The sequence below is a fragment of the Panonychus citri genome, unplaced genomic scaffold (assembly GCF_014898815.1).
Source record: "Panonychus citri isolate SS breed McGregor unplaced genomic scaffold, ASM1489881v1 Contig00135, whole genome shotgun sequence".
Classification (NCBI taxonomy): Eukaryota; Metazoa; Arthropoda; class Arachnida; order Trombidiformes; family Tetranychidae; genus Panonychus; species Panonychus citri.
Window position 1 is genome coordinate 2,310,822 of NW_026515540.1, and position 24,291 is coordinate 2,335,112.

The following is a 24,291-nucleotide window of genomic DNA, read 5'->3' on the forward strand; positions in this document are numbered from 1 at the left end:
TCGAAAAATTTTCTGGTTAATTTGGTTAATTTCTGGTTCGAAACAATTTAACCAGAAATTCAATTATTTATTATTCTATTAACAATATCAACAAGTTTCTCTTTTCGTTCAACTAATCAACAATTAAGAAAAATAAATCATTTCGTATAACTTTTGTCTCTATTAACTCTGGACATGTAATAGATTAATAAATTGTTAAGTTAATTGTTTCATTGTTAACCAAAATTTATTATCAATTTAGATGGATTTAATTTGTTTATTTTAACCACTTTGATAAAAGTAAATTGTTGAATGAGTGTAAACAATTTCGCTTTAATTAATATCTTTATTATTACAATGAATATATTACACAGTTAAGAATAGGAAATTGTTCAATAATGAATTAAAAAGAGATTAGTTTGATTTTCATCATGATTGTTGGCTAATTGTCAAGCCTTGAGCTCTTTTTTCAACCAAGATTGTGAAGAAACAAGTTAATTGTAATAAGAATTAAATGAATCATCTAATCATCTACTGAGCAAAAAAACAGAAAAAAAGTTGGATTAAGTTGAGAACTGGGGAAAAAAGTTTCGATTTAATAATAAATCTGATCATTTTAACATAACAATAATTCAAATCTGTTGTGTATTTAAAGGCATCTATTGTATTAATTAATGATGATAATCATGATTAGTGGTGTTAGCAAAATGGGGATTGGGTTAATTAACTTTAGACTCAATTGTTTTGTTGTAATTATAAGTTGAATTGTCTTATTATACAATATACACAAAAAAAGATTTGAGTGAATGGGTGAGAAAAGGGATTAACATTTTGGGAGGATTTTCATGTTTGGCTGGTCTAGAAGTAGAATACACTTTATCCGTAGCGGGTTTTTGTTTATTATTATTCTTATCATAATTATATCATTCATGATTCAAGATGATGATAAGAATAATTTAAAGATAATCTTAATCCATTGAGTACTTTTCTTCTCATGGTTTTGTTTTTCACTCTGGCATCTGAAATGTCAACAAACTGACAAGATGAAAAAAAAACTAGGATAATAATTGAATTGATGGTGTTTATGATGGTGGTGGTTGTTGTTGTTGTTGTAGTGGTGGTGGTGGAATTAGCATTAAGCATTATAACGAGAGAGAGAGAGAGAGAGGAAACAACTTATTAGTTAACTGTGGTTAATGAATATTATGATGGTGATAATGGCGATGATGATATTTCAGGGGAAGATTGAGAGAGGAGATGATAAAGAAAAGGGAGAAGAGTAAAAAATGGAAGGAGGAAACATCTATACATAACTAATAACATTTTCTTTCCAAGATCAGAGAAATTTAAATGGTCTGTAAATCATCATTAGAAAGATAGAAAGAGAGAAAGAAAGAAAGGTTAAGAAAAAGATAATTATCTGATCAAGGTGAATCCTTGAAGAGAAAAACATAAAGATTGTCAACAATTATGTTAACAGAGTGATTAGTAATTAAGAAGAAGAAGAAGAAGAAGAGATATCGGGCTTTTCTGTATACATTATATGGGGAGAAAGAAATAGATGGAGAGAGATTTAGATTGAGATTAAAAAAAGATTATAAAATAACTCTGGTTATTTGACTGTTTTCTTGTTTTCCAGTTAAATTGTTGTGATTCTTTGATATTGATTGAATTCAATTGCGACTGTGATTTGCTTGCACTTTGTTATTGTTTTCATTTAAATGGTCCTCATATTATCTTCCTCTCATTCCCTTTTCTTGTCCATTCCATATTGTAACTGAATTATCTTTCCGTAGCCATTAAAATGATGGTGATAATAATCACCATAAACTTTTCCTTCTCTTGAATTGAATTCTGATTTGATGGTTAAATCATGAGTTTTTTTTTCTTGCTGATGTAAGAAAACCAGTGGAAATTTAATTCTGTTATGTTGATAAGAAGAGGCAAAAATAGCGTCTCGATTGATCTTTCCCTTTACAAATTTAATTGTGTTCAATAAACTTAGTTTTCTTCTTGATTGAAACATCAATTAATTAACTGCAAATAGAGCAATTGGTTTGGGTTGTTTTCCTTTTCATCTGATGCCACAATTTAAACCATAATTAGTATTGATCCAGCTTAATGGTGATATTGTAATTATGGAGTTTTCAAAATAGTTAACTAAGATTGAAACTTAAGAGATGATGATGCATGATGATGATGTTATTGTTATTGTTATTGTTGTATGGTTGACCATTGTTGTAGTTGATTAATATTAACGATGATAATCAAAGTTGGTTTTTTTTATTTGGTCAATGAAGTAGTAAAGTTGCTTTGTGATGTTTGTGTGATGTGATTTGTTTTGATTTGATTTGTGTTTCTCTTTGTGAAGAAAGGGTATTTATACCATGATGTTTATCAGTATCACGATGTTGATGAAGATGATTATCATCATTATCATCATTCAAATACGAAGTGTGATTAATATTATTACATTTGTTGTTCCGGGAAAATTTGGTTCAATGAAATAGTTTCTCTTTTTTAGTTTTCTTAAATACAAACAGGATTTTGTTTGGCTAAAGTTTCAATTCGTCTCCAAGCCTCTTCTCTTGCTTTCTCTTTCGCCGAATCATCTTGAAGTGAAGTTCGATATCTTTGAGCACATTCATCGAATAGCTTTTGATTTACTTCGGTAAGAAGTTTAAGCGCATTGTAAACTAATCCGTGGATCGTTTTATTCCAATGGGTTTTAGAATTTTGAAAAAGAGCTGGAAACAGAATCGGTAAGATAACTTCAAAATTATCTGCTATCAGGGACATAACGTATTCGTTGTTAAAATAATATAAGGCTCTCTCGGCTACTTGAAAGTGGGTTGATGAAATACATTTAGCCAGTTGACGGAAAAGTGGTAACATTATCTTCTGAAATTCGGGTGGTTCAATTACATCGAGTATCTCCTCCATTTCACTTAAAAACATAACCTCTTTCGGTGAATGTACTTTGGGCCAAAATTTAAGTAGACTATGAATTATATATTCGGCAAGAGCTGGATCTTTCTCGAGAAATTGTACCACACAATAGGCTAACTGGGGATGATAAACACTAACTGATTTAACCTTGTGTAATGGCATTAATACTTTTAGAAGGAAAGTTTTATGCTCTTCTTTCAATGGTAATGCAAATCCGTTGATGATACTTCCAAGGATCTCTAGTTGCTCGGCTATTCCATTATGACGCTCCGTTTCGTAGATGAATTTGTAAAAAATATTGTTTATCTGTTTCCTAATATTAGCCCGAAGGCCTAAGAGTTTGGAATAAATACGATGTAGAATAGTTTTCAGGAAATCTCTTTCCCGTGGATCTTCAGAGTCAAACAGGTCTAATAACTTTGATACAAATCGTGAGTCGATATACTTTTTCGCTGTCACATGAGAAAATTCCGGATTCTCCAATAAACGGAGAAATAGTTCATAAACAAATTGAAGGTGAGGCCATGAAGGTTCAAGGGTTGGTTCATCTTCTTCTGGATCATATTCAGCTCCATTGGGATTAGATGAGGGAGGAAGAGTCCGAAAACAGTTTATGGTGAACATTTTAATCAACTCAGGATAAAGAGGTTCGGTTATTACTCCATGACCAAGATCAATATAAGAAACCATCTCGGTGAGAGCAGCTCTTTTACTATCCTTTCCTTGTAGATCGTTCAAAGGATCACCAGTAAAATCGTAAATGATACAACATTGACGAATTTTCTCAATAAATAAAGCTTCACGTTCACTTGGAGGTACTTCGGTTAAGCTTAAATTTGACCTTTCACAGTGGTAAGAGTTGATATCGTTTGAACAACTCTGCTCATTGCTACGATCACCATTACCGCCACTCACAATTGCCATATTAACAACACCACCATGACCACTGTTATTGTTATTATTATTTGAGTTACCAATTCCTCCGGTTATGCTTAAACCATGACCACCAGTTCCGTTAAAACTATTACCACTAATGTTCATTTTGGTAAATGTTTCATTACTCGAATCATCATCACCAACACCACCTCTCCAATTTTCATTTCTGTTTCCATTGTTATTATTATTAACACCATTTGTTGATACAATATTATTGGAGATACAATTGGAACCATCAAGGTTTGACGACATTTCACTAGGATCACTTGTGTCCATGTCGACCAATTAACTGATTAACATAAAAGAGGGAACAATTTATTTTCAATTTAAAACAATTACTTTCAACATTTAATAATAAACAAAATCGTCAGTTTAATACAATTGAGATTATCCTTAATTGAAATTGTTTATTTGTGAATTTTTTTCAATCTTCTAACAGAAATTCGCATCAACGCCATCTCGTGATTCTTTTGTTAACTAAGTTTTTGCTCGTTTTTCTCATTTTTAATTTTTTTTCATGTGTACATTTTAATTGTGTTACCGATTGTAATTTGTTTTTTATCTAATTGTATTTGAATTGGAAACTTTGACAATTTTGTATGGTACAAATGTTGTTGTTGTTGTTGTTATTTTTTTATACATTAAGGTTGAGATACAATTGTGATTGTATTTACATTGATGGTTGGAAAAAGTTAATTGTCTCTATTTGATTTGATTGTTTTTGTTTGTTGATTATAAAACTCTAATTGCAACTCGTAATTTAGCTGGATATGTTAGAGACTTTTGCTCAATTTCTTGTTGACTAGAAGCTATTTTAGATAATGAGAACCATTTTTTAAAAACAATTCGTTCCATTTGTTGATCGGTTGGTTTGTGAAGTCGCGAATTGAAAAGTTGAGGTGGTTGATGGGTCAGTGGATTATCAATGTCCGTCCCTTGGAGATGTCGTTTAGTTAATGTATCTTCCAGCCGATTGTAAGAGATAACTGCTAATTTTCCCGATGTTGATGCTCGAATTTCATCTTTTATGGCTTTCATATTGTCAAGATTATTCTTGTACAATTGGGTAACTTTATCATCTCTAAAGAGATAATCTCTCATCTTCTTTAGGCCATAATTAAGTTCATTTAGCTCGTTATTGACAAAAATTCGTAAGCCTTGAAAAACTCTGGTAGCTGAGGTTCGATCTCTTTCAACATCCTCAATAACATGTCCAGAGGCAAGAGAATCAATTAAATTGGCTAATTCAATTGTCGATGATATCCTTTTCATCATCACACGACAATCAATTATGGCATTGGCATATTTAGCAGCCAATTTTTCACATCCATAGATTTTAAATATTTTAGTTAAATCTTTAACATCAAGTGAATTAATCACATCATCAGCTGTTATCGACACATTGCAATATTTTCCATCCATTCTCATGTCAAGAGGACCTTCAGAATTGAAGGAAAATCCTCTACTAGGATCAGCCATTTGCATGGCAGAAGCTCCTAAATCCATGATAATCCCTTGAATTGATCCTTTCTGAATACCATGTTTATCCAAGAGACCAGGCAGCTGACTGAATTTAGCCAATAGCGGAATCACTTGTCCATTGGTTTTCTCAGCCAATCTATGAGCATATTTATAAGCCAACGGATCTCTATCCATTCCAATTATTTTAATATCCTTCCCGGAGGCAAGAAGAGCCTTAGAGTGACCACCACTTCCAAATGTCATGTCGATAAACAATTGACCATCTTGAGGATTAAAAAGTTCAACCAGCTGAACAAAGAAACAAACAATTAAAACAATTAAAGGCCAAATAATTTACACATTCCCATAAAGCAATCAAAATCAAATTCAAATCAAATCAGATCAATAAAAACACCAAGTTAATTAATTAATTAATTAAATTCTCTCACCTCATTACACATAATAGGAACATGACATGGAAAAGATTGTTCATCTTCATCAAAGTCAAACGGTCTTTTCGCTAATTGATTAGAATAAAATCTAAATCCAGATAAAGTTGAAAGGTTCCCAATTCGTGGAAAACAATTAAAAGATAAACAATTTACTCCAAATAAATTAGAGAACAATTTAAACGTTGTCATAATTAAATTAACTTTCCAACCACAAGAACAACAAACAACTGAACCGCCGAGAGAAAAGCATAAAGAGCATAAAAAGCAGAACCATGTGTTTGGAAATAGAAATCAAAACATAAAGATTTTGTTTCGGTTCAATTTTGCATTTTGCTTTTTTAATTGTTTGTTAATCAATCGAATCAAAGAATTAAAATGAAATTATTAACTCATAACATGTTAACCTCTCGATGTTTGAAAGGAGTAACTAATGGTTATCCATTGAAAATTGTGGTAAGTATTTTAAATGTTTTACTTTTGTTGATTCAGTGAAAATCTCACCTTGATTCTCATGTTGTTATTGTTTTGTTTTTGTTTCTCTTAAAGGCAAATGAATTTAAAACGGAAAATGTTGATTATAATGGTGAATTTATTACCCGAGTTATTCCTAAGGTTGATTGGAAGGTTCTAAGTACTACTGCTTCGGAATTTGGTGTAACCCTACCAGAAGATGTTCCGGTTGACATTGAAAAGAATGAGGATTTACTGAGGAAAGTTCATCATGCTCTTCTCGAGATTGAGATCACCCAAGGAGATTTAGTCTGCCCTGAGACTGGAAGGAAATTTCCAATCAAACAGGGTATTCCGAATATGCTTGTCAATGAAGATGAAGTTAAATAGATCAACAACAATATCTCTCTCTCTCTAATAAATTACACCGATAATCATTTAAATCTCTGTGCCATCTAACAAGACCATCTTCTCATTTACATCTATGGATTAATAAGGAAAATCGTAACTAAGATTGTCAATGTTTTAAGTGTTTACATTTGCCAAACAATTGATTATCTTTCATCATAAATTACCTTTGGTTTATTCAGAACCAACAATTAACCAGCAAGAAAACAAAACAAAGTCATTTGAAAGCTAAAATTGATCAACGTAAATTGTTGATGATTTCAAACATTTCTAATTCAATTGTGTTACATTTTCATCTTGTTTTCAACAATTGAATTAACCACATGGTACATTCTAATATTATATTTATATTGTCTAATTAACTGTCATCCAATTATTGTGTTAAATTCAATAGTTGAGGTTTCAATATTATTGATGGTTAATTGTTAACACTGTTTACAACTGATAATAAACTCAAATTTAATTTCAATCAATTCACTTGGCTCATGATTAATCTAAATAGACAATCAATTGATTACAATGAACATTAATTTCGTTCAATTTTTGTTACGTACTCTTGGTAATCCTATTGACAATTAATATTATCCATTGATTGTCACATTGATGTAATCTAAATAACGTCAATCTATTAACCATTTAATCAGTATTAACAATATTGAGAATTAAATTGATCCAGTTTTACGATGATTACACCTTTAAATCACAATCTTAATTGTTGTGACTCCATCATTGATTAACTATTTCAACGTAGGATCGAGGGATTAACGAGCTTATTATTAAGTAATTTTTGTGAAGATTAATCAATGATTAATCTGGAGATAATCAACAATTAATTGTTGATTATTTAGAGCTAATTGTTGGATAATCACACAATTATAACGTTGAAATTAAAGGTTAACAAGGGGGAAAGACGAAAGTGATTAAAATGATTTAGTCACCAACTACGATTAACTTGATAGCAATTCCACTAATTATAGTTAAATTGGTCTTTAATGATTAGCAAATGTTGATCAGTTAATTGTGAATATAATATCAATCACATTTCTATTTATAACAAACTAATCAACAATCAACTAAATGAAAGAAAAAGGTATTTTCCTTAATGACAATTTATCAAAAAGCATAATCATGATCATCATTGATTGCCTGAGAACTTAAATTGTTGAGGTTGTTCAGTTGATTAATAAATCAAAGTGAAATCTACTTTTAAAGATCTATCAACAATTAAGTAACATTATCAATGGTAAAACCAGTTATTCAAACAATTAGTAAATTGTTATTTTGTAATATGTTCAAAATGACCATTGACATTTGTAAGTGAAAATGTCTTGAAGCAAAAAACAATCAAATAAATTGTTCACTAATTGTTATGAAATAAAAAGTAGCAAGTTGACAATTAAAATCGTATTACTGATTGACGATTTGATTACAATTTCTGACGATGAAAATTTGATTCTAATTGATTATCCTAATTTATATACTTCGTCTATCAATCAACTAATTGTGATACTTTCATTCAAATTAATTAATTAATAGCCATTGACTTTTATCCAGCAATTACTTAATTGTTGTACTTTTGAGTTTGAATTTTGTTGATTCTTATTGAGTGATTTAACTAATTGTGAAAGGTTGTCAATTATGTCTGTTAATCAACTGATTGGTGAAATTATTTTTTGATAATTCGAAAGTTAATTAACTTTAAATGAATTGAAAATTTGCTTCGATTGTCAATCAAACAATTACCCATAAAGATCATCTTAATTGTTAACATTGTCAATCAAATTAATCACAAAATTAAAGCTCATTGACCTAACCAGTTTTTAGCAAATTTCAGTTGAAACTTTCATGATGATTACAATCAACTTTAATTGTGAATTATTGGATTAATCAATAAGGACGAAAACACCAGTTAATTATCAACACGAAAATCTCACAATTAACTATTAATAATATTCTCATCGTAATTGCTCAATCTAATTTGATAGTAATACCACAATCAAAGGAAAGATTAATAATGAGAAAAACATATTAAATTGTTACAATCAATTTCCAAGGATAAACTAAATTAACATGAAAATCAAGCTAATTATTTGTTTATTTATTTGAGTTGTTGATTTCTAAAAATAAATTGCAACAAAATCCAAGTTAATCAACAAATTGTATTAATAAATAAAGAAAAATTTTAAAGTTTGAGTTAAAAAAATCTCATTATATTCCCAACAATTTATTCACAATTAAAAACGACAACTATCAAGAATCAGTCCATTGAAGACTCTTGCAAAATTGCTCAACAATTAATAAGAAAATAATCTAAATTAACAATAAATATCCAAATGATTACGTTTAACAATTACAAGGAATCATAGGAAAATCAATCAATTATCTTTCCAAGAAAATTAATTAAAAAAGAATCAAAAATTACTAATAATCAAAGATAATGTTCCAGAGTATTACAATATCATAACAATTAACTATGATCGTTGTTTATTAAGTGGATTCCAATTTCTGCAGAAATTGGCAAATCAAAGTTCAATTCATTTTAATTTCGCTATCAGCTAATTAATTGCATATAAAAGTCTCTGAATTAGAGCAGTTAATCCATTCAAGTCTTTACCTTTCAACTGATTAACTAATTGAGTGTTTTTGTTGACCATTAAAATGAAACTTTCATTTGTCTTGATCGCCCTTTTCTGTGTCTCAGCAATTAACGCTAGAGCCATCAAAGGTAAGCTCAATTTACTAATTATTAATATTTAATGATTATCAGTGATTAACTAACTTATAAAATCTTTTCAACGATAACTAATTGCTCCTTTGATTCAATCCATTAGTATCAAATCCATTCGCCAAAATCTTCATCAACTTTGTCCAAGGTTGGATCGAGAAGTTTGAAGAAAAAATTCCCGCTTGGAATGGATCAGCTTCGCTCGAGAAAAACGTCCTAATCTTTGTCGACGAATCTTTAAAAGCTGGTGTTTTACCAGGCTGGAATCCCGATTATTCGTTAGACGATAATATTGTCCAAGTTCTTGAAACGTTCATGCGATCACTTCAAATTCAAGAACTCGATGAAACCAAGTCCGTCACCGAAGCTCTTAACATTCTTGTCTTCCATTTCCTGGGAAAGGTCCCCTTCCTATGTAAGTACTAAATGGTTGATTAAAACATTAAATGTAAATGCTGACCTGTTAATCAACAATTAACTTTCAATTTGAATTAAATTATTAGCAATATCAGAAGACGAACTCCAAGATATTCATGATCAAATTGTCCGAAATGCTATTGAAGCTCTCAACGCCCCTGAACTCATTGAATGCCCAGAATGCGACGTCAAAAAGTCAGTTGGTGATAATCTTGCCGCTTTGGCCGATGCTGTGGTTGCCAAAGCTGAATTAGATCCAAACGTTTCATTGGAAGAGGCTGTTAATCAGATCATTAAAAACGCTCTTGCCGACGTAGACTTACCTGGATTCAGTCCATCGCATACCCTCAAAGAAAATGTTATCGACTTTCTCGAAAACCTTTTCAATTTCTTATCCATATTTAATCAGGAAGTTAATTATGATTAACAATAATAACTTATTATGAGAAAATGTAAAACTGGAATAAAATATTAATAATAAGCATGAAAATCAATTCGCCTCACAACTTTTACTTTCCCATTCAGGAATTCAATTGATAATCTTCATTGATTATTCTAGAAAGTTATCATGTTATCATCCATTACTATCGAGTATTGATAATAATTGTTTGATTGTGTTGATTGTGTTGATGGTTAATAACAAATAGTATTGGTGTTTGATCATTTGAGATGAAAAAAATGTTTCAATTTGTTTGGATTGTGTTCAGTTGATTGAATGGAAAGCGATCAACAATTAAGACTCAACTGATTAAAGTGAAAATAATTAGCTAACTGGTTGGTTTGTATCATCTTTTTACATAATTAAATTGTAATTGTGTAATTATAAAGCAAATGATTAATCGTCAACAAGATCAGGTTTTCATTTTAATTTGATTGTTGATCAAATGCTTAGAAATGATAATCAATGTTAATTGTGTTCTGATTAAACTTTGACTTTGATAAATTGCCAAAATCAAAAGCCATCCAAAGGATAAAAAATACCAAATGATAATTTATATTGATAAGTAAAAGTTAATTGTAACTAAATTAGTTTAAATTAACCCTCGAGCAATTAAGTTAATTATTGAACGAAAAGTAAAAAAGGGAAAGTATTAAAATCTATGGATTTAATTAGTAATTAAAGTGAATAAAGTGAACAAATTATTACTTACCTTTAAATAGCAATGACAATAAATCAAAGCGAAAAGCTAATCAACAATTAGAATAGTTGATTAACTGGTTAATCGGAACAATTAACAATTCGAGGAGAAAAACAATCAGATCAATTGTACTGTAATTAGAGAAAAATCCCTAATCTCTTTTGTTTCATTTTTCTTTTTTTTTCTAATTAAACTTTTTTTCTTCTCTTTTAATGTTACATTTAATTTTTTTTCGCCTTTTCGTTAATTGTGATTGTAATTCACTTTCTAACAATTTAATTGATTTCCTTTTTTTATTAGTTCTCTCTCGGTAACAATAACCAGTTTCCAGTGATATTTTTTCTCTATGCTTTGATGATTATTGGAGGGAAGACAAAGTGGTCGATGTGACAAAAAATTGAATTCACAGAAAAGATGGAGAAAGATAATTGTATGAATTAAATATCGAGAGTGATTAACATAATCACTATGTTGATCATGTTAATTTAGTAGTAAAGTTGTTTGAGTAAAAAAAGCGTCAAGGTTATGGTGGTTTTGTTGCTGTTCGGATGCGAAGAAATGAAATCAACAGATGATTATCTCTTTTCTCCCTTTGGTTGAGATTTTTTTCTTCTCTCTCACTCACTCACTCATCTCTCTCTCTCTCTCTCTCTCTCTCTCTCTCTGCTTCTTATTTTCATCTTAATCATTTTTGGAAAACCATCATCATCAACTTCCTTTCTTTTCCTATGTGAGTTTACATTAGTGTGGAAAAGAAATTGACTTTCAAGGTGATAAATGTTGCAAGATTATCATGTGGCTTTCGTTTCATGAATTATGAATTTCTAATTGAGAATAAATTAGAGGGTGAAAATAAGTTCATAGTTTTTAACTCTAACCTCTCATGTTGGAATCTGATTAGTTTTCATTTTCCCATGAAAGTTGATTAACTAATCACAACATGATTATCCTGTAAGACCAAAGGGTGGATTTGATACTAATCATTTCCATTTGGAGTTAATTTGTTTTCTCTTTCGCCCATTAAATTTGTTAATTAGCGATTTCAATTCACATTCAATTTAGATTTTTGCTCGGCATGTTATTGAACCGGCGAGTTTATTTATCTAAAGGGTGTCAACAATAAAACGGATTGAGCTCTAAAATCCAACTAAATTCAATTGGTTTTAGATAATTGTTATCTAGACAAACTAATCAATAAGAAGACAATCAGATATTAATCAAGATATTCAGTGGCCGATTTGTTTAGATAACAATTATCAAAAACCAATTGAATTTAGTTGGATTTTAGAGCTCAATCCGTTTTATTGTTGACACCCTTTACTATTACAATCAATTGATTTCGTTACAAGGTAACAAACTTTAATTTGAGAAAAACAATCAATTTATTGTCTTTTCTCAAACCAATTTTTTTTTCTAACTGTAAATCAATTAATCTCTTGATTAACTGCATCAATCTATTTATTACTTGGATACAAGTTTATGTTTATAATCACAATCAAGGTTGAATTAGATTGGTTTTTAATAACAATCGTCACAATTGAAAACTCTAGAAATCAACTAATTATTCAACAATTGATTTTAGGTCAATAAGGTAATTAGTTTAATCCTTGATAATTACCCTTTTCTAATTATCAATTAATTGTTGATTAAGGGGATTGACATTTTTATTCTGTTAATCTCTGTCACATTAATCAGATTAATGAAAACAAACAATTAATTGCCTGGTATTAGGGAAAACAATTGATTTAATACTTGTTATCGAAAACAATTAACAGTGGAATTGAGTTAATTAATCATTTTCTGCTACAAATGATTAACTATTAAAATACAAACGCATTTCCTCAGGTTAATTGTTACTTTTGTCTCTTGATCAATAATCAAAAGATTAATCCAATAATAATAAAATTATTTCTTCACTGTAAATCAAAGTGATCAAAATGATCTAAACAATTAACAATTTAACCAAACATAGAATGGGAATTAAAAAAATATCATATGATTAAAAAACGGCGGAAATGATGAGTTAAAGTAATCACAACAATCAACTAAACCTTTTGAAATTATTAATATCCAGCTAATGATTAACTGATTAAAATTAATTTCTCACTGAAACAATACAAAAATAATCAATTCAATTCAAGGATATCATTATTATAATAAATTAAAAGTTAAATATGATACAAGTAAAGTTGATGATTAAACAACAATTAACAAAGGAAACCTGTTCTCAGTTAACAATTTAATTGATTACTTTTTTGTTTACCTCATTGAAAGATTTACCCAAAGTAATCAAGAAACAATTTAAATGAAAGATATAAACATCAGACTAACAATCAAAACAGTTACTAATCATTGATAACTTTTTAAAATGTCAATTGTTTCACATAATCAATAATTGGGATTAATTTAGTTTTCAGTCTTCATTTCAATGAGATTAACAGTGAAAACTTTGTCATCATCATCATCATCATAATTTAATTCCTGTTATTGATAAAAGAAAGAAAATTAAATGTCAAGGTAGATTAAAATGTCACAATTTAATAGAAATTAATTGTAACAATTGACAAAAACTAAATAAATTACTCAGAAAATAAGTCAATTGTCATGAATTGTTTTCTTTTTTTTATTTATGTGTTTAAGTTGTTGTTCTTACATGATTTTTATTTGCTAATTGTTGTCAATTGTGTATATCGAAGGTGTCACACTAGTGGTTTGTAATTTAACGGCGGACTCGTAATCAGGGGGCGGACTGTCTTTAATTGCTGTCTCGTAGTCGGGGGGAGTTATATTGGTTGTACTGACTACTTCTGATGGTACCACGATCTTTAGGGTAATTGGAAAGAGAGAGAGAGAGAGAAAAAAAAATAATAGAAGAACAATAATAATAAATCAATAAGTTTTCTTTTTTTTTCTGTACGAAAATTATTGGAGGAAAAAGATTCCTAAATATTGGTAGGGTTTATTTTAGGGAGAAAGTTTCATTTTTCTAAAAGTTTAGACAAGAGAATTAATTACTTACCTCAAGGTCAATGTTATATGGTAGAGTTAAAGATGCTTGGATCTCTTTCATTTTTAAATATCGATAGCATTTCCATATAATACAGATGAAGCATATGTCACAAAGGAAATCGATAAGTGTTGCCAACACTGAAAATGTATGAGTTGCATCAGCTCGTAAGATTGAACGAACATCTGATGGACTAGTTACTGTATTTGAACCATAGTGATTTCTGTATTGATTTGCAGAAACATTAAGCTGAGATAGAGATGATGGCAGGGAGAAAAGAAAATGGTACAATTGTATACCAAAAAATGGCATCAAATAGGAAGCTTTAGATTTAGTTACACCATAAATTAAAATGGCGGACACAATGGCCACCAGTAGATGAATCATAAATAAAAGAGTAGAAGTTGGTCGGTTGACAGCCATAAACCTTCGCATGTCATCTTCAGGTCGAATATTATATCCAGATGAGAGCTTAATTAGTTTAAGTACAGATGTTGTCTAAGAGAGAAAGAGAAAAACAAAAAGGTAAAAAGGTAAAAAGAAAAGAAAAATGAGACAATTAAGAAAAGGTAGAAAATAAAACCATTTGAGAAATTAGTATATGAGTGAAAGAGAAAAGAGTTTAAAAGTAACAAGAGAAAAAGAATAAAAAAATTAGAAAAGGTTATCGAATAAACAAGAGAATTTCCTATAGATTGACAAAAATGACAAAGGAGAGGAAAGAAGATGGAAAATAAGTTTGTCAAGTCTCATGGGAGGATGGAAATCACAAGGGTAATTATTAGAATAAACGGGATTAAGATAAAAGAAGAAAAGAACAACAAATCACTGGTACATCGGTGTCATTGTAAAGAAAAAGGCGTTCAAAGGGTGAGAAGAAGAAAACATGAAATGAAGAATAAAGTGGAGAAATCGAATTTTTGGTAGAAAACAAATTCTACACAGAAAAGATGACTAACACACAAACAGAATATTCCAATGGATACCAAAAAAAACCACTGATATGATGAAGGGGGAAAAAAGCTTCTCTTTTAATGAGAAATTAAAAGTCAACAATAATTAATAAAATTACTCACAAAAAAATAACCACCAATGAACAATGATGCTGGTTTTACATGAAGAAATGCGAAATGAGAGTATCTTTCTTCATTGTTACGATGATCACGATTCATCTTTTTGAGAGAGAGAAAAAACAGAGAGAGAAAAAAAATAATTTAAAACATTCAGATTAACTGAATTCCTGGAATATTGGAAATAATAACCAAATTGTTATTCACAGCAATGAGAATAAACAACAAATAGAAAACAACAAAGTGAACGATTAGCCGATTAAGTGAACAGCTTCAAGTCTCTTTTCCAAGTGAACAAAAGAAGACTCACTCAGCTCATTTTCTTTTTTCTCTTTCGCGGGTTCGGCTCGTTCAGCCTCTTTTTCGGCGATCAAAAGATAAACAAACCGATGAGTTTTTCTGTTTAGATTTTACCGATTGTGTCAATTTGTTTTTGTAACCGAAAATGTTATTTGATTAACAAACCTGTTTAATTGGATTCGTTTTCTCTTTTTGTTTTGTTTTTGTTTTGTTTTCTGGTTTGTTTAATTCTAATTCTCTCTCGGTGTGAGATTTAATTCAATGGTTAGAATTGTAAAGAAATTATAACAATAATAATCAAGAAGAAAATAAAATGCCCAAATAAGTCAAGGCAGTGGTTCGGTCGGTGAATTGGTGTTTAACTCCTTTCCTTAAATTCCAATAAGGTTCAAATTTAAATGAGTTTAATCTAATTGCTTTAATTAGTTCCAATGTTTTCCCATCGTTAGGCTTTGTTTGGACAATACTGCTAATAGTGTATCTATTCATTGAGTCTTTTGTGATTACCTAAGAGAATCAGGGAAATGAAAAGAATTGAAATTGTTTTAGAAAAGCAAAAGGTGAGACAATTGTTAATTCTAATTACTTACTTCTTTAATTTTTAAATTTCTTAATATCAGTGCTAATAGAGTTGCACAGGTGAGTAAAATTTTATCACTTTTCTTGTGGATTTTGATCATCTTCAAGCAAACATTTGCAATGGCTTCTTCATCATCTTTCATATATTTAGCACATTTGGTAAACTGAAATAGAAAACAAATCAAGAGTTGATTGGATTAATTTAGTGAAACCAAATCAGTGAAAAGACTAATTTATACCTTAACAATATTGACAAGAATTGCCAATGATAAAATAATCCTCGATTTGTGAGCTTCACTCCGATTAGCCTCATTAAGGATATTAACCATCATGGTGATTACATTTGATTGAGCGGCTTTTAAACAGCATTCAGGTGATAATCGAGTGGCAATTTCCATGGAACACAAATCATTTTCAATGTGAATAGAACGACAATTATTTGATAATCTGTTGAGAGAAACATCAAACCTATGGCCTAATCGGTTTTCCTGATTGGCCGTTGAATTGGCATTTTGAAGAGCTCGATAAATGAGACGGAAATCCCGATCACGAAGAGCGACCTTACGAGTATGATAACCCAACCAGGTTGATTGGATGAGAGTAGCACAAAGGTTAAGGTGTAAAAGTCGATATTTTTTACAAAGGTCACGAAAATAACACAAGGTACAATTACATTTAGATCGGGACAAAGCCAAAGCTAAACGTTTTCTTTTCCTAATCTTATACAATTTCCAAGCAGATTGAATAACCGTCGCTGCTTTTTGAGACTTTTCATCTCGTAATTCAGGAAAAGTCTCTCGTAATTGTCGTTCCAAGGGCTTTAAAAGATTCGAACCAGACATAATTAAAACAATTAATTTCTTCTAAAAACAAAAGTATTAAAAATCACAAATAAAATGAGCCAACAATTAAATTGCAGTTCAACTGAATTACAGTTAAAATTTGTTTCTTTAATTGTTTTCCAAGTTTTCAAATCTCATTTCAATTAACTCCTCCAGCCGAACACAGATGGAGCCACAAAAAAGAATAGAAAATTTCAAGCCGATGGAAACACCTAATTCTTAATATGTTGTTGTGCCTCTAATCACCCACGAGGTTGGATTATGTTATTATCTTAGAGTTTAATCGTTCGTGATCGTGATTTTCACCCAATTAATCGAGCTACTGAAAATGCCAACGCTCTGGCCAATGAGGAAAATAGGTTGGGTAATCGATTTGATGTTTCTCTTTATTCAATCTCTTAGTTCTTGTCGCCTCTTCTCAAAGATAATTCAACATCAAACAATTAAATATGATACTGTTCCTTTATCTCCACTATCAAAGCATCGTTTAAGTAAGTAAATTATATTTGAGAGAAAGAAAAAAATCTCCTAATAAGTGTGAAGAAAAAGCTTTTAGAAAAAGTGTTGCTTATTGTGGAGAAGAAAAAAAAACAATCTAAACATCCAGAGTGTTTCATATTGGTTTTCATTTTCTTTTCTTTTTTACTAATCATTTTCTTCTTCTTTTTTCTCTTTGTTTTTGCTTCTTCCTCTTCTTTTTCTACCATATTTTTTGGTTCTTTTTTCTTCAGGTTTAGTTAAAAGAAAAATATTAGTCCTCGATTTGGATGAGACATTAATACATTCAACACATGATGGAGTGATAAGACAAATGGTTACTCCCGGTACACCGGCTGATTTTGTGATCAAGGTCACAATTGACCGGCATCCAGTTCGTTTTTTTGTTCATAAAAGACCTCATGTTGATTATTTTTTAAAACTAGTAAGTGTCCATCTTTAACCTAAGATTAATCTAATTATCTCATTGATAATTTTGGTTAATTCATCTTGTTTTTTTGGGTTCCTTCCAAACGTAAACATGGTTACATGTTCTTGTGTTTTGGTTAAACGGTTGCCCGCCACATATGAATTTCTCATTGAAGGTCAACTTTTTTGTTGAAAAAAAAACTCTTTTTTTCTCAAATAGTTGCCAACAACAGTAAATCTATTAACTACTTGATAAATATTTAGTATCTTTTAATCACATGACAGTCAATAATTACTCCTCACCTTACACATCAACCACCATGATGATTATTCACTACATGATGATTACTTTCCTTTTCTACCCAACGATCAAGGACAGTTTTCCATTTGATTTGAATGATATTTGATATAAAGTCGTTCATAAGTTCAGTTTTACCTTTGTTATTATAAACTTATAGACATAAAATCAATCATAACAACCTGTTGCCGAAAAACTTGATTACTAATCCATCTTATTTTTTCTCTCTTTTCTCCTCCAGGTAAGTGATTGGTATGAGTTGGTCGTATTTACCGCAAGCATGGAGATTTATGGTGCTGCTGTGGCAGACAAATTAGATAATAATCGAAACATTCTTAAAAGAAGATACTTCAGGCAACATTGTACTTTGGAGTGTGGTAGTTATACTAAGGACTTATCGGCCATAAGCCCTGATCTCTCTAGTATTTTCATATTGGATAACTCGCCTGGAGCTTATAAAGCTTTTCCAAGTAAGGGTTTTTCTCGAATGCTATCTGGTGGTTACTATTAAAACAATTTTTAATTTTCTCTGCAATCTTTTCTCTACAGATAATGCAATACCAATTAGCTCCTGGTTTTCCGATCCAAGGGACACCGCGTTGCTGAATCTTCTGCCCGTTTTAGATGCTTTAAGATTCACGAGTGATGTTAGATCGGTTCTGAGTCGTAACCTACATTTGCATAATATGTATTAACCCTGGTCGTTAAAACATCTCTTAATTTATCAAGAAATACGCGAAATGAAAACCATCCAAATTATAATAATAAAGAGATGATCCTCATGCTCACCATCATCTTTATCGTCTTCGGCTTCACCATCATAAATATTATGTCAAAACAAACAAAGTTTTCTTTTTCTCCAGAGGATAAAACAACAAAAGTATTTCTCTCTTTTTTTCCATGGATACTACGAAAAGACGGAAAGAGATTTGAAGATGTATTTTTTTCGCCTTCGAACATCGAAAAACACACTTCTCCCTCCACCTTCAACAGTAAAACCCACCATCTTCATTTTGTTTTTCTTCTCCAGTGAAACACATCAACCGATCAACGTAGAGAAAATTATCAATCATCTCTGTTGATTGTCCTTTTTATCATCTCCCAATTTCATTCTCATTCTCATTCACTTTCATTTTGTTTCTTTCCTTTCAATAATTACCTACAATTTGTTTGATATTAATGGTCGATTTGTCGATATAATTGTTCTTGGTAATTTAATTCTCCTCTTTTCACACAATTTTCCATCCAAACATCTCTCTCTCTCTTTTTGGTCAGTACAAATAACGTGAATAATTGATTCTGATGATGATGATTGTTGATTGTTATATGTTGGTAATGATGAAAGAAAACCCCTAATCAGCACTTGGAACTGTTGAACAACTTATATTTACAAACAAAAACACAACAAGGGCTCAAAATCATGTAAATAATTGTGAATATCAACTTTAATCACTTCTCTTCTTATCTTCTTTCTCCATCCAACAAAACAACTAAAATGGAGTAACTCAATTGTCTCATAGAAAACAAAAAATAATTAATTAATTACCTGTAAATAAGCCACTAATTCATATGAAGAAAAAAAAAGTGAAAAACAAATTAATAAAAAAAAATCTCAAACATATCAAAATGAATGAAAATCCATTCAACAATCAATCACAACAACAACAACAAAAACAGTAAAACTAATCACTTAAACACTGCCAACATTTAAACAGAATTAAAAATAGAAACAATCAAACTTACAATCAATTTATTAATTGTTGTTTTGTCTACAACCGAGTAGCAAGTAATCAAGGAATCACATTGAGTTACAAAGTGTCTTCATTGATTGTTTTGTTTTCCTCGAGCAAATCAATTGAAATGATTAAGAAACTTTTCAAAAAAAATTCTTTATTTGTATTGGTCAATTTGAATTAATCGTAAAAATTAACAAAACGATGAGATAAATGTACATAATTTGATGGAAACCCAAGATTTAGGTGATTGATTAACTTCGTTGGGGTTGATTATCCTTGGTGGGGATTAGCTGATTGCATCGCTGCGTAAGCGACGACACCATGTAACAATTGAATCGACACATTGAATAACATTTCGGGTACAAATCGGATTATGCTCATGGCGTTTTGATAGGCCTCCGATGGCTTCCGTTCGTCCTCGTCCTTACCCGTTGATCCTTTGGTTGGTGCTGATGAGATCAAATTAACCATGAGACTGATAACAATCAGGAAAACTATTAATCTGTGGATGGTCATCGTTGGATTATAACAGAACTCGATCAATTTGTATTGCACTTGAATGAAAAACTTTTTATTAATTGAAGTTTCTGATGAAAACTCAGAATAATTAATTTTCACTCGCCAATCGTAAATTTGAACATCCGATCAACTTGAAGAGTTGAATTAAAGTGACAACGTTTTAATGTTTGTTGTCCCTTTTTTTCAATCTCATCCTTGAAATTTTTACTAATTTATAATTAGATTGATTTAATTTGGATGCAATTAAAATTTTTGTCCCTTCTCTTGACTTGGTAATTAAAGGTTTCATCTTTAATCAGGCATCTTAAGATTTACTATTAAAGGGAAAGTGAGTTCAGGTTTTTAAACCTTTTGGTCAACTAATCAAAGTTAACATTTGAAATAATCTTGAACTGACCTTTTTAATTGTTACCATTCTTGATCATTCGTCCTGATTTCTATTTTTAATTTCATTTTCATTCAAACCAATTCAACTGATTATCAATCTTGAAAAGTTGTATTTCAAGTTGATTAATTGAATTGATGAAATTATCTGTCATTAATAAACTATTTTGAGTGATGAAATTACATTAATTCAGTTCATGTGATTCCTCTAATGATATCTAACTGACCATCGGCCAAAAGGTCAGATAAATCAAAAGAATCACAAATCGAATCAAGTTTTTCACGATCGATAATAATTCCTCAAGGTGGCAGCACTTGTATTCGAAAACATGTGACTTTTGGTGGGAAAACTTGAATCAGAATTTTTTTGTTTTCTTTTTATTTTGGTTAATTGTTAATCTATTTTTAGAATATTAATTTATTTTTTTTTGTTCTTTTGTGTGTTTTGTTTGTTTAACTATTTGGACTAAAATGGTGGTCATGGATCTCGTTAAATACAATTCAATCTGTGAGGAATACAAGAGATTGAGAAAATGTCTCAATGCTGTTCACTTGCAGGATGTTATTGATCAATTAATTGTTAAATATTCTGTTGAAGGAATACCTGATTCTGTAATTAAATGTATAGTTGCTTATATTCACCAGTGGGAAACTAAATTGAAAGTAGGTCGAATTGATTGGAATAAAGCTTATGCTGATTATAAACAAGGCAAAGAAACAATTATCTCCACCTCAATGAATTTGGATGTAAGTCCAACTATTGTTGCTAAAAAGTTTCTCCTCAATTTAACTGACAAATCATCAGTTAAATTGTGGTTACAAGATTCATCAAATATTCCTGATGGTAAGTTAACTAAAATGGTGTCTCTTTAATTATCAACAATTAAATCTCTCTCTCTCTCTCTCTCTCTCTCTCTCTCTCTCTCTCTTTGTTCAACAGGTAAACTGGCGACTGATGTGATGACCGCTCAATATTGTGATCCAATTTTCGGTCAAATTTCCAATTGTATTACGACAAATGCTGGTGAATTATTCGAAAGTGAAATAGCAACAATTCTTAAGCGAGCCAAAGTTTGTTATTCATCGGAAAATAGCCTCAGAACGAAGGAGTTTGATGTTACTCCTGATTTCAAATTGAATATTCCATTGGCCATTGCTGTTTCTCGAGATTCCAAACGAGCCTTTATCCTTCCACCGATTTCTCTTCCTTTATGTCAATTGTGTTCATCTGATGATAAAACAGATTCACAGCGAATTGTTGTCTGTTGGATTGAATGTAAAGCTCTTTTCGCTTCACCCCAATGCCATAAGGATTACCTTAAATACCAATTGAGCTCTTATGCCAACAGGTTCGGTCGAGGTTTAATTTTGTATAAAAATGGCTTCGTCAAGAGTATTCTTGATAAACATCCGAAATTGACCATAGTCCAAGAATTGGTTTATCATGAATGTGGAGACCCCGATAAGTTTTCGGATCTCTGATCACTCGTAAAACTAATTTTAATTAATAACATTGATTGATGGGACATCAAATGATCATCACTTCATTTATTTACCATCGACTCACCAAATGGTCAATTGAATTAATTTTTTTATTTTTGATTTATTAATTCCTGTTCATTAAATTAACTTTACAAAAAAGCCTGTCAAAGGGCTTAAGACTTGATAACAATCAACTCATTCAATCTATATTAAAATTTCTGTGTAAATTTTTCTAAAATGATGAAACCAATGTAAGAATTTTTTATTTTACTAGCTAATTATTAATCTTTGCTTTATTTTGGTGTCTTTCGAATATGATATTGGGCATTTTCTCTGGTCTTCTAGAGATTCCGAAGGCCGCTTTTAAATTCAACTCACTTCCTGGTTCTAATTTGATTCTAAATTGTTGGACAATACAAACAAGATACAGAAACATCTCAACATTAGCCAATCCTTCACCAGGACAAATCCTTTTACCTCCAGAAAATGGGACGAGATAGGCTGGTTTAACGGCTTTAGTACCTTCCTCGGTTAGAAATCGTGACGGGTCAAATTTACTTGGTTCAGTCCACAATTTGGGATCATGATGAACCGACCAGAAGTTGAATAAAACAAATGCATCTTTAGGTATCTTATAAGTACCAATGGTTGTGTCCCGAGAAGCTCGTCTGAAAAGATTCGTCGGTATAACTGAGCTATATCGTTGTACCTCGTAAAGAAAGGCCATTGTGAATGGCATTCGATTCCGATCTGAGTACTCGGGTTTTCTTTCATAACCAATGACCTCCTCTACCTCTGTTTGTATTTTATCATAGAATTCAGGGTACTTGATAAGATACAACATCGCCCACGTCATTGTGGATAAAACAGTCTCTGAACCAGCACCGAAAAACGAAGCACAGTTACGACGTAAAATACCATAGCTAAAGTTACCATTTTCTTCGAGCTCTTTGGATAAATTTGCGTTCTTTTCTCTCTTTCGTCTTTCCTGAAGATAGCCATCGATATAATCAACGACCTGGTCAGATGAACTCTCGATGTGCTGGTCAACTTCAGTTTGAATGTAAGAATCGATATATAAAATACTTTTCTTGATGAGGTCCATGTTAAATTTACCCAATGCGACATAGAGACGAGCTAACCAAGGCAAGAAAACAAAGATACTTGCAAATGAAAATGTCCGCCCAGTGGTCTCAGCACTTTCATCGAGTTTAATTTTAGCAGAATCGTCGTAGTCAAACTTATGGCCAAACAATAAGATCGCAATATTATTAGACACTGAAGGTCCTAATTTCTTGATAAAATCAACAGATTTACCGTCATTGTCAAGTTCTTGAAGGAACGTTTGTATTTCTTCACCAACAAGATTTTCCAAAACATTTTTACCCAGGCCAATATCTCGAAGGATATGAAGTGAAAGTCGACGATGTTCACGCCAAGTGTCACCCGACATTTCGGCAAACGAAGGGACATCAATTATTCCAGGAAAAAAGACAGCCTCAGGTCGAGCTAATAAAGCCTCATTCGAAAAGGCTTCTTTCATGTGAGGCCAATCACAGATAACGACGATATTTTCTTGACCCAATTTAACACTGAAAACGGGTCCATATTTAGAAGCCAATTTTCAAATTCCAAGTAAATGTGTTGCTTCAAAAACGGCAAATAGCCAACAATTGGATAGCCCCATGGACCAGAGGGCAACGAGACGATGGTCTGGACCGTAACCACGATCCATTTAATTAAATAAATTAAACAAAGTCCGAGAAAAGCAGTAATTAAAGTTTGAGAAGATGATGAAATTTGATCCAAAGGAGACATAATTAACTCAACAATTAAGAATCACTTGATTCACTTTAACAACAAAATGCGCTTTGTACTTAACAATATCTCCAATTTATATCATATTTTTTTCTAATTGCTATTAAGATTATTATCATCATTAGCTCAGTTATCATTTTCATTGTTTCTCTTCAAAATCAATTGTTAACTGTTTATCAATTAATGAAACAGAAATCAAAACAATTAATCTCAAAACATTCTTAGTCTCTTATCATGGTTAAAGTCCCAACGAAACTCTGGTCAGTTGGTAAAGTAAAATTTTCCCTTTCGTTAATAGACTGATATTGATATTTAATTGCTGTTGATTGTTGTGTTTACTGATTTATTGTTCAATCATAACAACTATTGATCAGTTATCACTATTCTATTTTTATCTATCTTTTCAAGCTCACTGATTAATTGATTTTTAGATT

The 24,291-nt window shown here is 30.9% G+C and overlaps 8 protein-coding genes and 1 pseudogene across 9 annotated transcripts; 4 read left to right on the top strand and 5 right to left on the bottom strand.

Annotated features, from left to right (window-relative positions):
- Positions 1-542: 542 nt before the first annotated feature.
- On the bottom strand, positions 543-4,313 carry LOC128391772 (serine/threonine-protein phosphatase 2A 56 kDa regulatory subunit gamma isoform-like). The gene has a single exon (XM_053351719.1). The coding sequence runs from the start codon at positions 4,138-4,140 to the stop codon at positions 2,509-2,511; it is 1,632 nt and encodes a 543-aa protein (XP_053207694.1). The 5' UTR covers positions 4,141-4,313; the 3' UTR covers positions 543-2,508.
- Positions 4,314-4,457: 144 nt separating this feature from the next.
- Positions 4,458-6,045, bottom strand: LOC128391776 (probable methyltransferase-like protein 15 homolog). The gene is made up of 2 exons (XM_053351723.1): positions 5,775-6,045; positions 4,458-5,634 (listed from the first exon to the last, which is right to left on the bottom strand). The coding sequence occupies exons 1-2, from the start codon at positions 5,964-5,966 to the stop codon at positions 4,597-4,599; spliced, it is 1,230 nt and encodes a 409-aa protein (XP_053207698.1). The 5' UTR covers positions 5,967-6,045; the 3' UTR covers positions 4,458-4,596.
- A 3-nt stretch (positions 6,046-6,048) lies between these two features.
- LOC128391784 (uncharacterized) lies at positions 6,049-7,108 on the top strand. Its single transcript, XM_053351730.1, has 2 exons — positions 6,049-6,230; positions 6,324-7,108. The coding sequence occupies exons 1-2, from the start codon at positions 6,153-6,155 to the stop codon at positions 6,615-6,617; spliced, it is 372 nt and encodes a 123-aa protein (XP_053207705.1). The 5' UTR covers positions 6,049-6,152; the 3' UTR covers positions 6,618-7,108.
- A 2,136-nt stretch (positions 7,109-9,244) lies between these two features.
- Positions 9,245-10,219, top strand: LOC128391781 (uncharacterized). Its single transcript, XM_053351729.1, has 3 exons — positions 9,245-9,360; positions 9,467-9,775; positions 9,864-10,219. Exons 1-3 carry the CDS (start codon positions 9,294-9,296, stop codon positions 10,202-10,204), a joined length of 717 nt encoding a protein of 238 aa, XP_053207704.1. The 5' UTR covers positions 9,245-9,293; the 3' UTR covers positions 10,205-10,219.
- Positions 10,220-13,051: 2,832 nt separating this feature from the next.
- Positions 13,052-15,265, bottom strand: LOC128391779 (lysosomal-associated transmembrane protein 4A-like). 2 transcript variants are annotated; one of them, XM_053351727.1, is made up of 4 exons: positions 15,000-15,265; positions 13,936-14,421; positions 13,570-13,739; positions 13,052-13,397 (listed from the first exon to the last, which is right to left on the bottom strand). In XM_053351727.1, the coding sequence occupies exons 1-3, from the start codon at positions 15,093-15,095 to the stop codon at positions 13,584-13,586; spliced, it is 738 nt and encodes a 245-aa protein (XP_053207702.1). In that variant the 5' UTR covers positions 15,096-15,265; the 3' UTR covers positions 13,052-13,397; positions 13,570-13,583. The 2 variants fall into 2 exon arrangements, with proteins under 2 accessions (XP_053207702.1, XP_053207701.1); XM_053351726.1 differs by lacking the exon at positions 13,052-13,397 and having other exon boundaries at positions 13,512-13,739; positions 15,000-15,264.
- A 206-nt stretch (positions 15,266-15,471) lies between these two features.
- On the bottom strand, positions 15,472-16,827 carry LOC128391777 (abnormal spindle-like microcephaly-associated protein homolog). The gene is made up of 3 exons (XM_053351724.1): positions 16,112-16,827; positions 15,884-16,036; positions 15,472-15,800 (listed from the first exon to the last, which is right to left on the bottom strand). The coding sequence occupies exons 1-3, from the start codon at positions 16,712-16,714 to the stop codon at positions 15,591-15,593; spliced, it is 966 nt and encodes a 321-aa protein (XP_053207699.1). The 5' UTR covers positions 16,715-16,827; the 3' UTR covers positions 15,472-15,590.
- Positions 16,828-16,930: 103 nt separating this feature from the next.
- Positions 16,931-19,545, top strand: LOC128391780 (CTD nuclear envelope phosphatase 1A-like). Its single transcript, XM_053351728.1, has 4 exons — positions 16,931-17,205; positions 17,446-17,636; positions 18,160-18,388; positions 18,468-19,545. The coding sequence occupies exons 1-4, from the start codon at positions 17,043-17,045 to the stop codon at positions 18,611-18,613; spliced, it is 729 nt and encodes a 242-aa protein (XP_053207703.1). The 5' UTR covers positions 16,931-17,042; the 3' UTR covers positions 18,614-19,545.
- A 1,370-nt stretch (positions 19,546-20,915) lies between these two features.
- On the top strand, positions 20,916-22,285 carry LOC128391778 (CDAN1-interacting nuclease 1-like). The gene is made up of 2 exons (XM_053351725.1): positions 20,916-21,401; positions 21,498-22,285. Exons 1-2 carry the CDS (start codon positions 21,029-21,031, stop codon positions 22,037-22,039), a joined length of 915 nt encoding a protein of 304 aa, XP_053207700.1. The 5' UTR covers positions 20,916-21,028; the 3' UTR covers positions 22,040-22,285.
- On the bottom strand, positions 22,132-23,919 carry LOC128391774 (cytochrome P450 2C15-like; annotated as a pseudogene).
- Positions 23,920-24,291: the final 372 nt, after the last annotated feature.

What these genes read in the sequence shown, in the direction of transcription:
- LOC128391772 (XM_053351719.1), bottom strand. Translation starts at nt 4,140, where the DNA reads ATGGACACAAGTGATCCTAGTGAAATGTCGTCAAACCTTGATGGTTCC.
- LOC128391776 (XM_053351723.1), bottom strand. Translation starts at nt 5,966, where the DNA reads ATGACAACGTTTAAATTGTTCTCTAATTTATTTGGAGTAAATTGTTTA. An exon ending in TTCCTATTATGTGTAATGAG is followed by an intron (nt 5,635 to 5,774) that starts GTGAGAGAATTT and finishes TTCTTTGTTCAG; the next exon opens with CTGGTTGAACTTTTTAATCC.
- LOC128391784 (XM_053351730.1), top strand. Translation starts at nt 6,153, where the DNA reads ATGAAATTATTAACTCATAACATGTTAACCTCTCGATGTTTGAAAGGA. An exon ending in GTTATCCATTGAAAATTGTG is followed by an intron (nt 6,231 to 6,323) that starts GTAAGTATTTTA and finishes TTTCTCTTAAAG; the next exon opens with GCAAATGAATTTAAAACGGA.
- LOC128391781 (XM_053351729.1), top strand. Translation starts at nt 9,294, where the DNA reads ATGAAACTTTCATTTGTCTTGATCGCCCTTTTCTGTGTCTCAGCAATT. An exon ending in TAACGCTAGAGCCATCAAAG is followed by an intron (nt 9,361 to 9,466) that starts GTAAGCTCAATT and finishes TCAATCCATTAG; the next exon opens with TATCAAATCCATTCGCCAAA. An exon ending in GGGAAAGGTCCCCTTCCTAT is followed by an intron (nt 9,776 to 9,863) that starts GTAAGTACTAAA and finishes TTAAATTATTAG; the next exon opens with CAATATCAGAAGACGAACTC.
- LOC128391779 (XM_053351727.1), bottom strand. Translation starts at nt 15,095, where the DNA reads ATGAATCGTGATCATCGTAACAATGAAGAAAGATACTCTCATTTCGCA. An exon ending in TCATTGGTGGTTATTTTTTT is followed by an intron (nt 14,422 to 14,999) that starts GTGAGTAATTTT and finishes TTTCTCTCTTAG; the next exon opens with ACAACATCTGTACTTAAACT. An exon ending in CATATAACATTGACCTTGAG is followed by an intron (nt 13,740 to 13,935) that starts GTAAGTAATTAA and finishes ATTACCCTAAAG; the next exon opens with ATCGTGGTACCATCAGAAGT.
- LOC128391777 (XM_053351724.1), bottom strand. Translation starts at nt 16,714, where the DNA reads ATGTCTGGTTCGAATCTTTTAAAGCCCTTGGAACGACAATTACGAGAG. An exon ending in TTCTTGTCAATATTGTTAAG is followed by an intron (nt 16,037 to 16,111) that starts GTATAAATTAGT and finishes TTTCTATTTCAG; the next exon opens with TTTACCAAATGTGCTAAATA. An exon ending in GAAATTTAAAAATTAAAGAA is followed by an intron (nt 15,801 to 15,883) that starts GTAAGTAATTAG and finishes TGATTCTCTTAG; the next exon opens with GTAATCACAAAAGACTCAAT.
- LOC128391780 (XM_053351728.1), top strand. Translation starts at nt 17,043, where the DNA reads ATGCCAACGCTCTGGCCAATGAGGAAAATAGGTTGGGTAATCGATTTG. An exon ending in ACTATCAAAGCATCGTTTAA is followed by an intron (nt 17,206 to 17,445) that starts GTAAGTAAATTA and finishes TTTTTTCTTCAG; the next exon opens with GTTTAGTTAAAAGAAAAATA. An exon ending in AGCTTATAAAGCTTTTCCAA is followed by an intron (nt 18,389 to 18,467) that starts GTAAGGGTTTTT and finishes TTTTCTCTACAG; the next exon opens with ATAATGCAATACCAATTAGC.
- LOC128391778 (XM_053351725.1), top strand. Translation starts at nt 21,029, where the DNA reads ATGGTGGTCATGGATCTCGTTAAATACAATTCAATCTGTGAGGAATAC. An exon ending in TTCATCAAATATTCCTGATG is followed by an intron (nt 21,402 to 21,497) that starts GTAAGTTAACTA and finishes TTTGTTCAACAG; the next exon opens with GTAAACTGGCGACTGATGTG.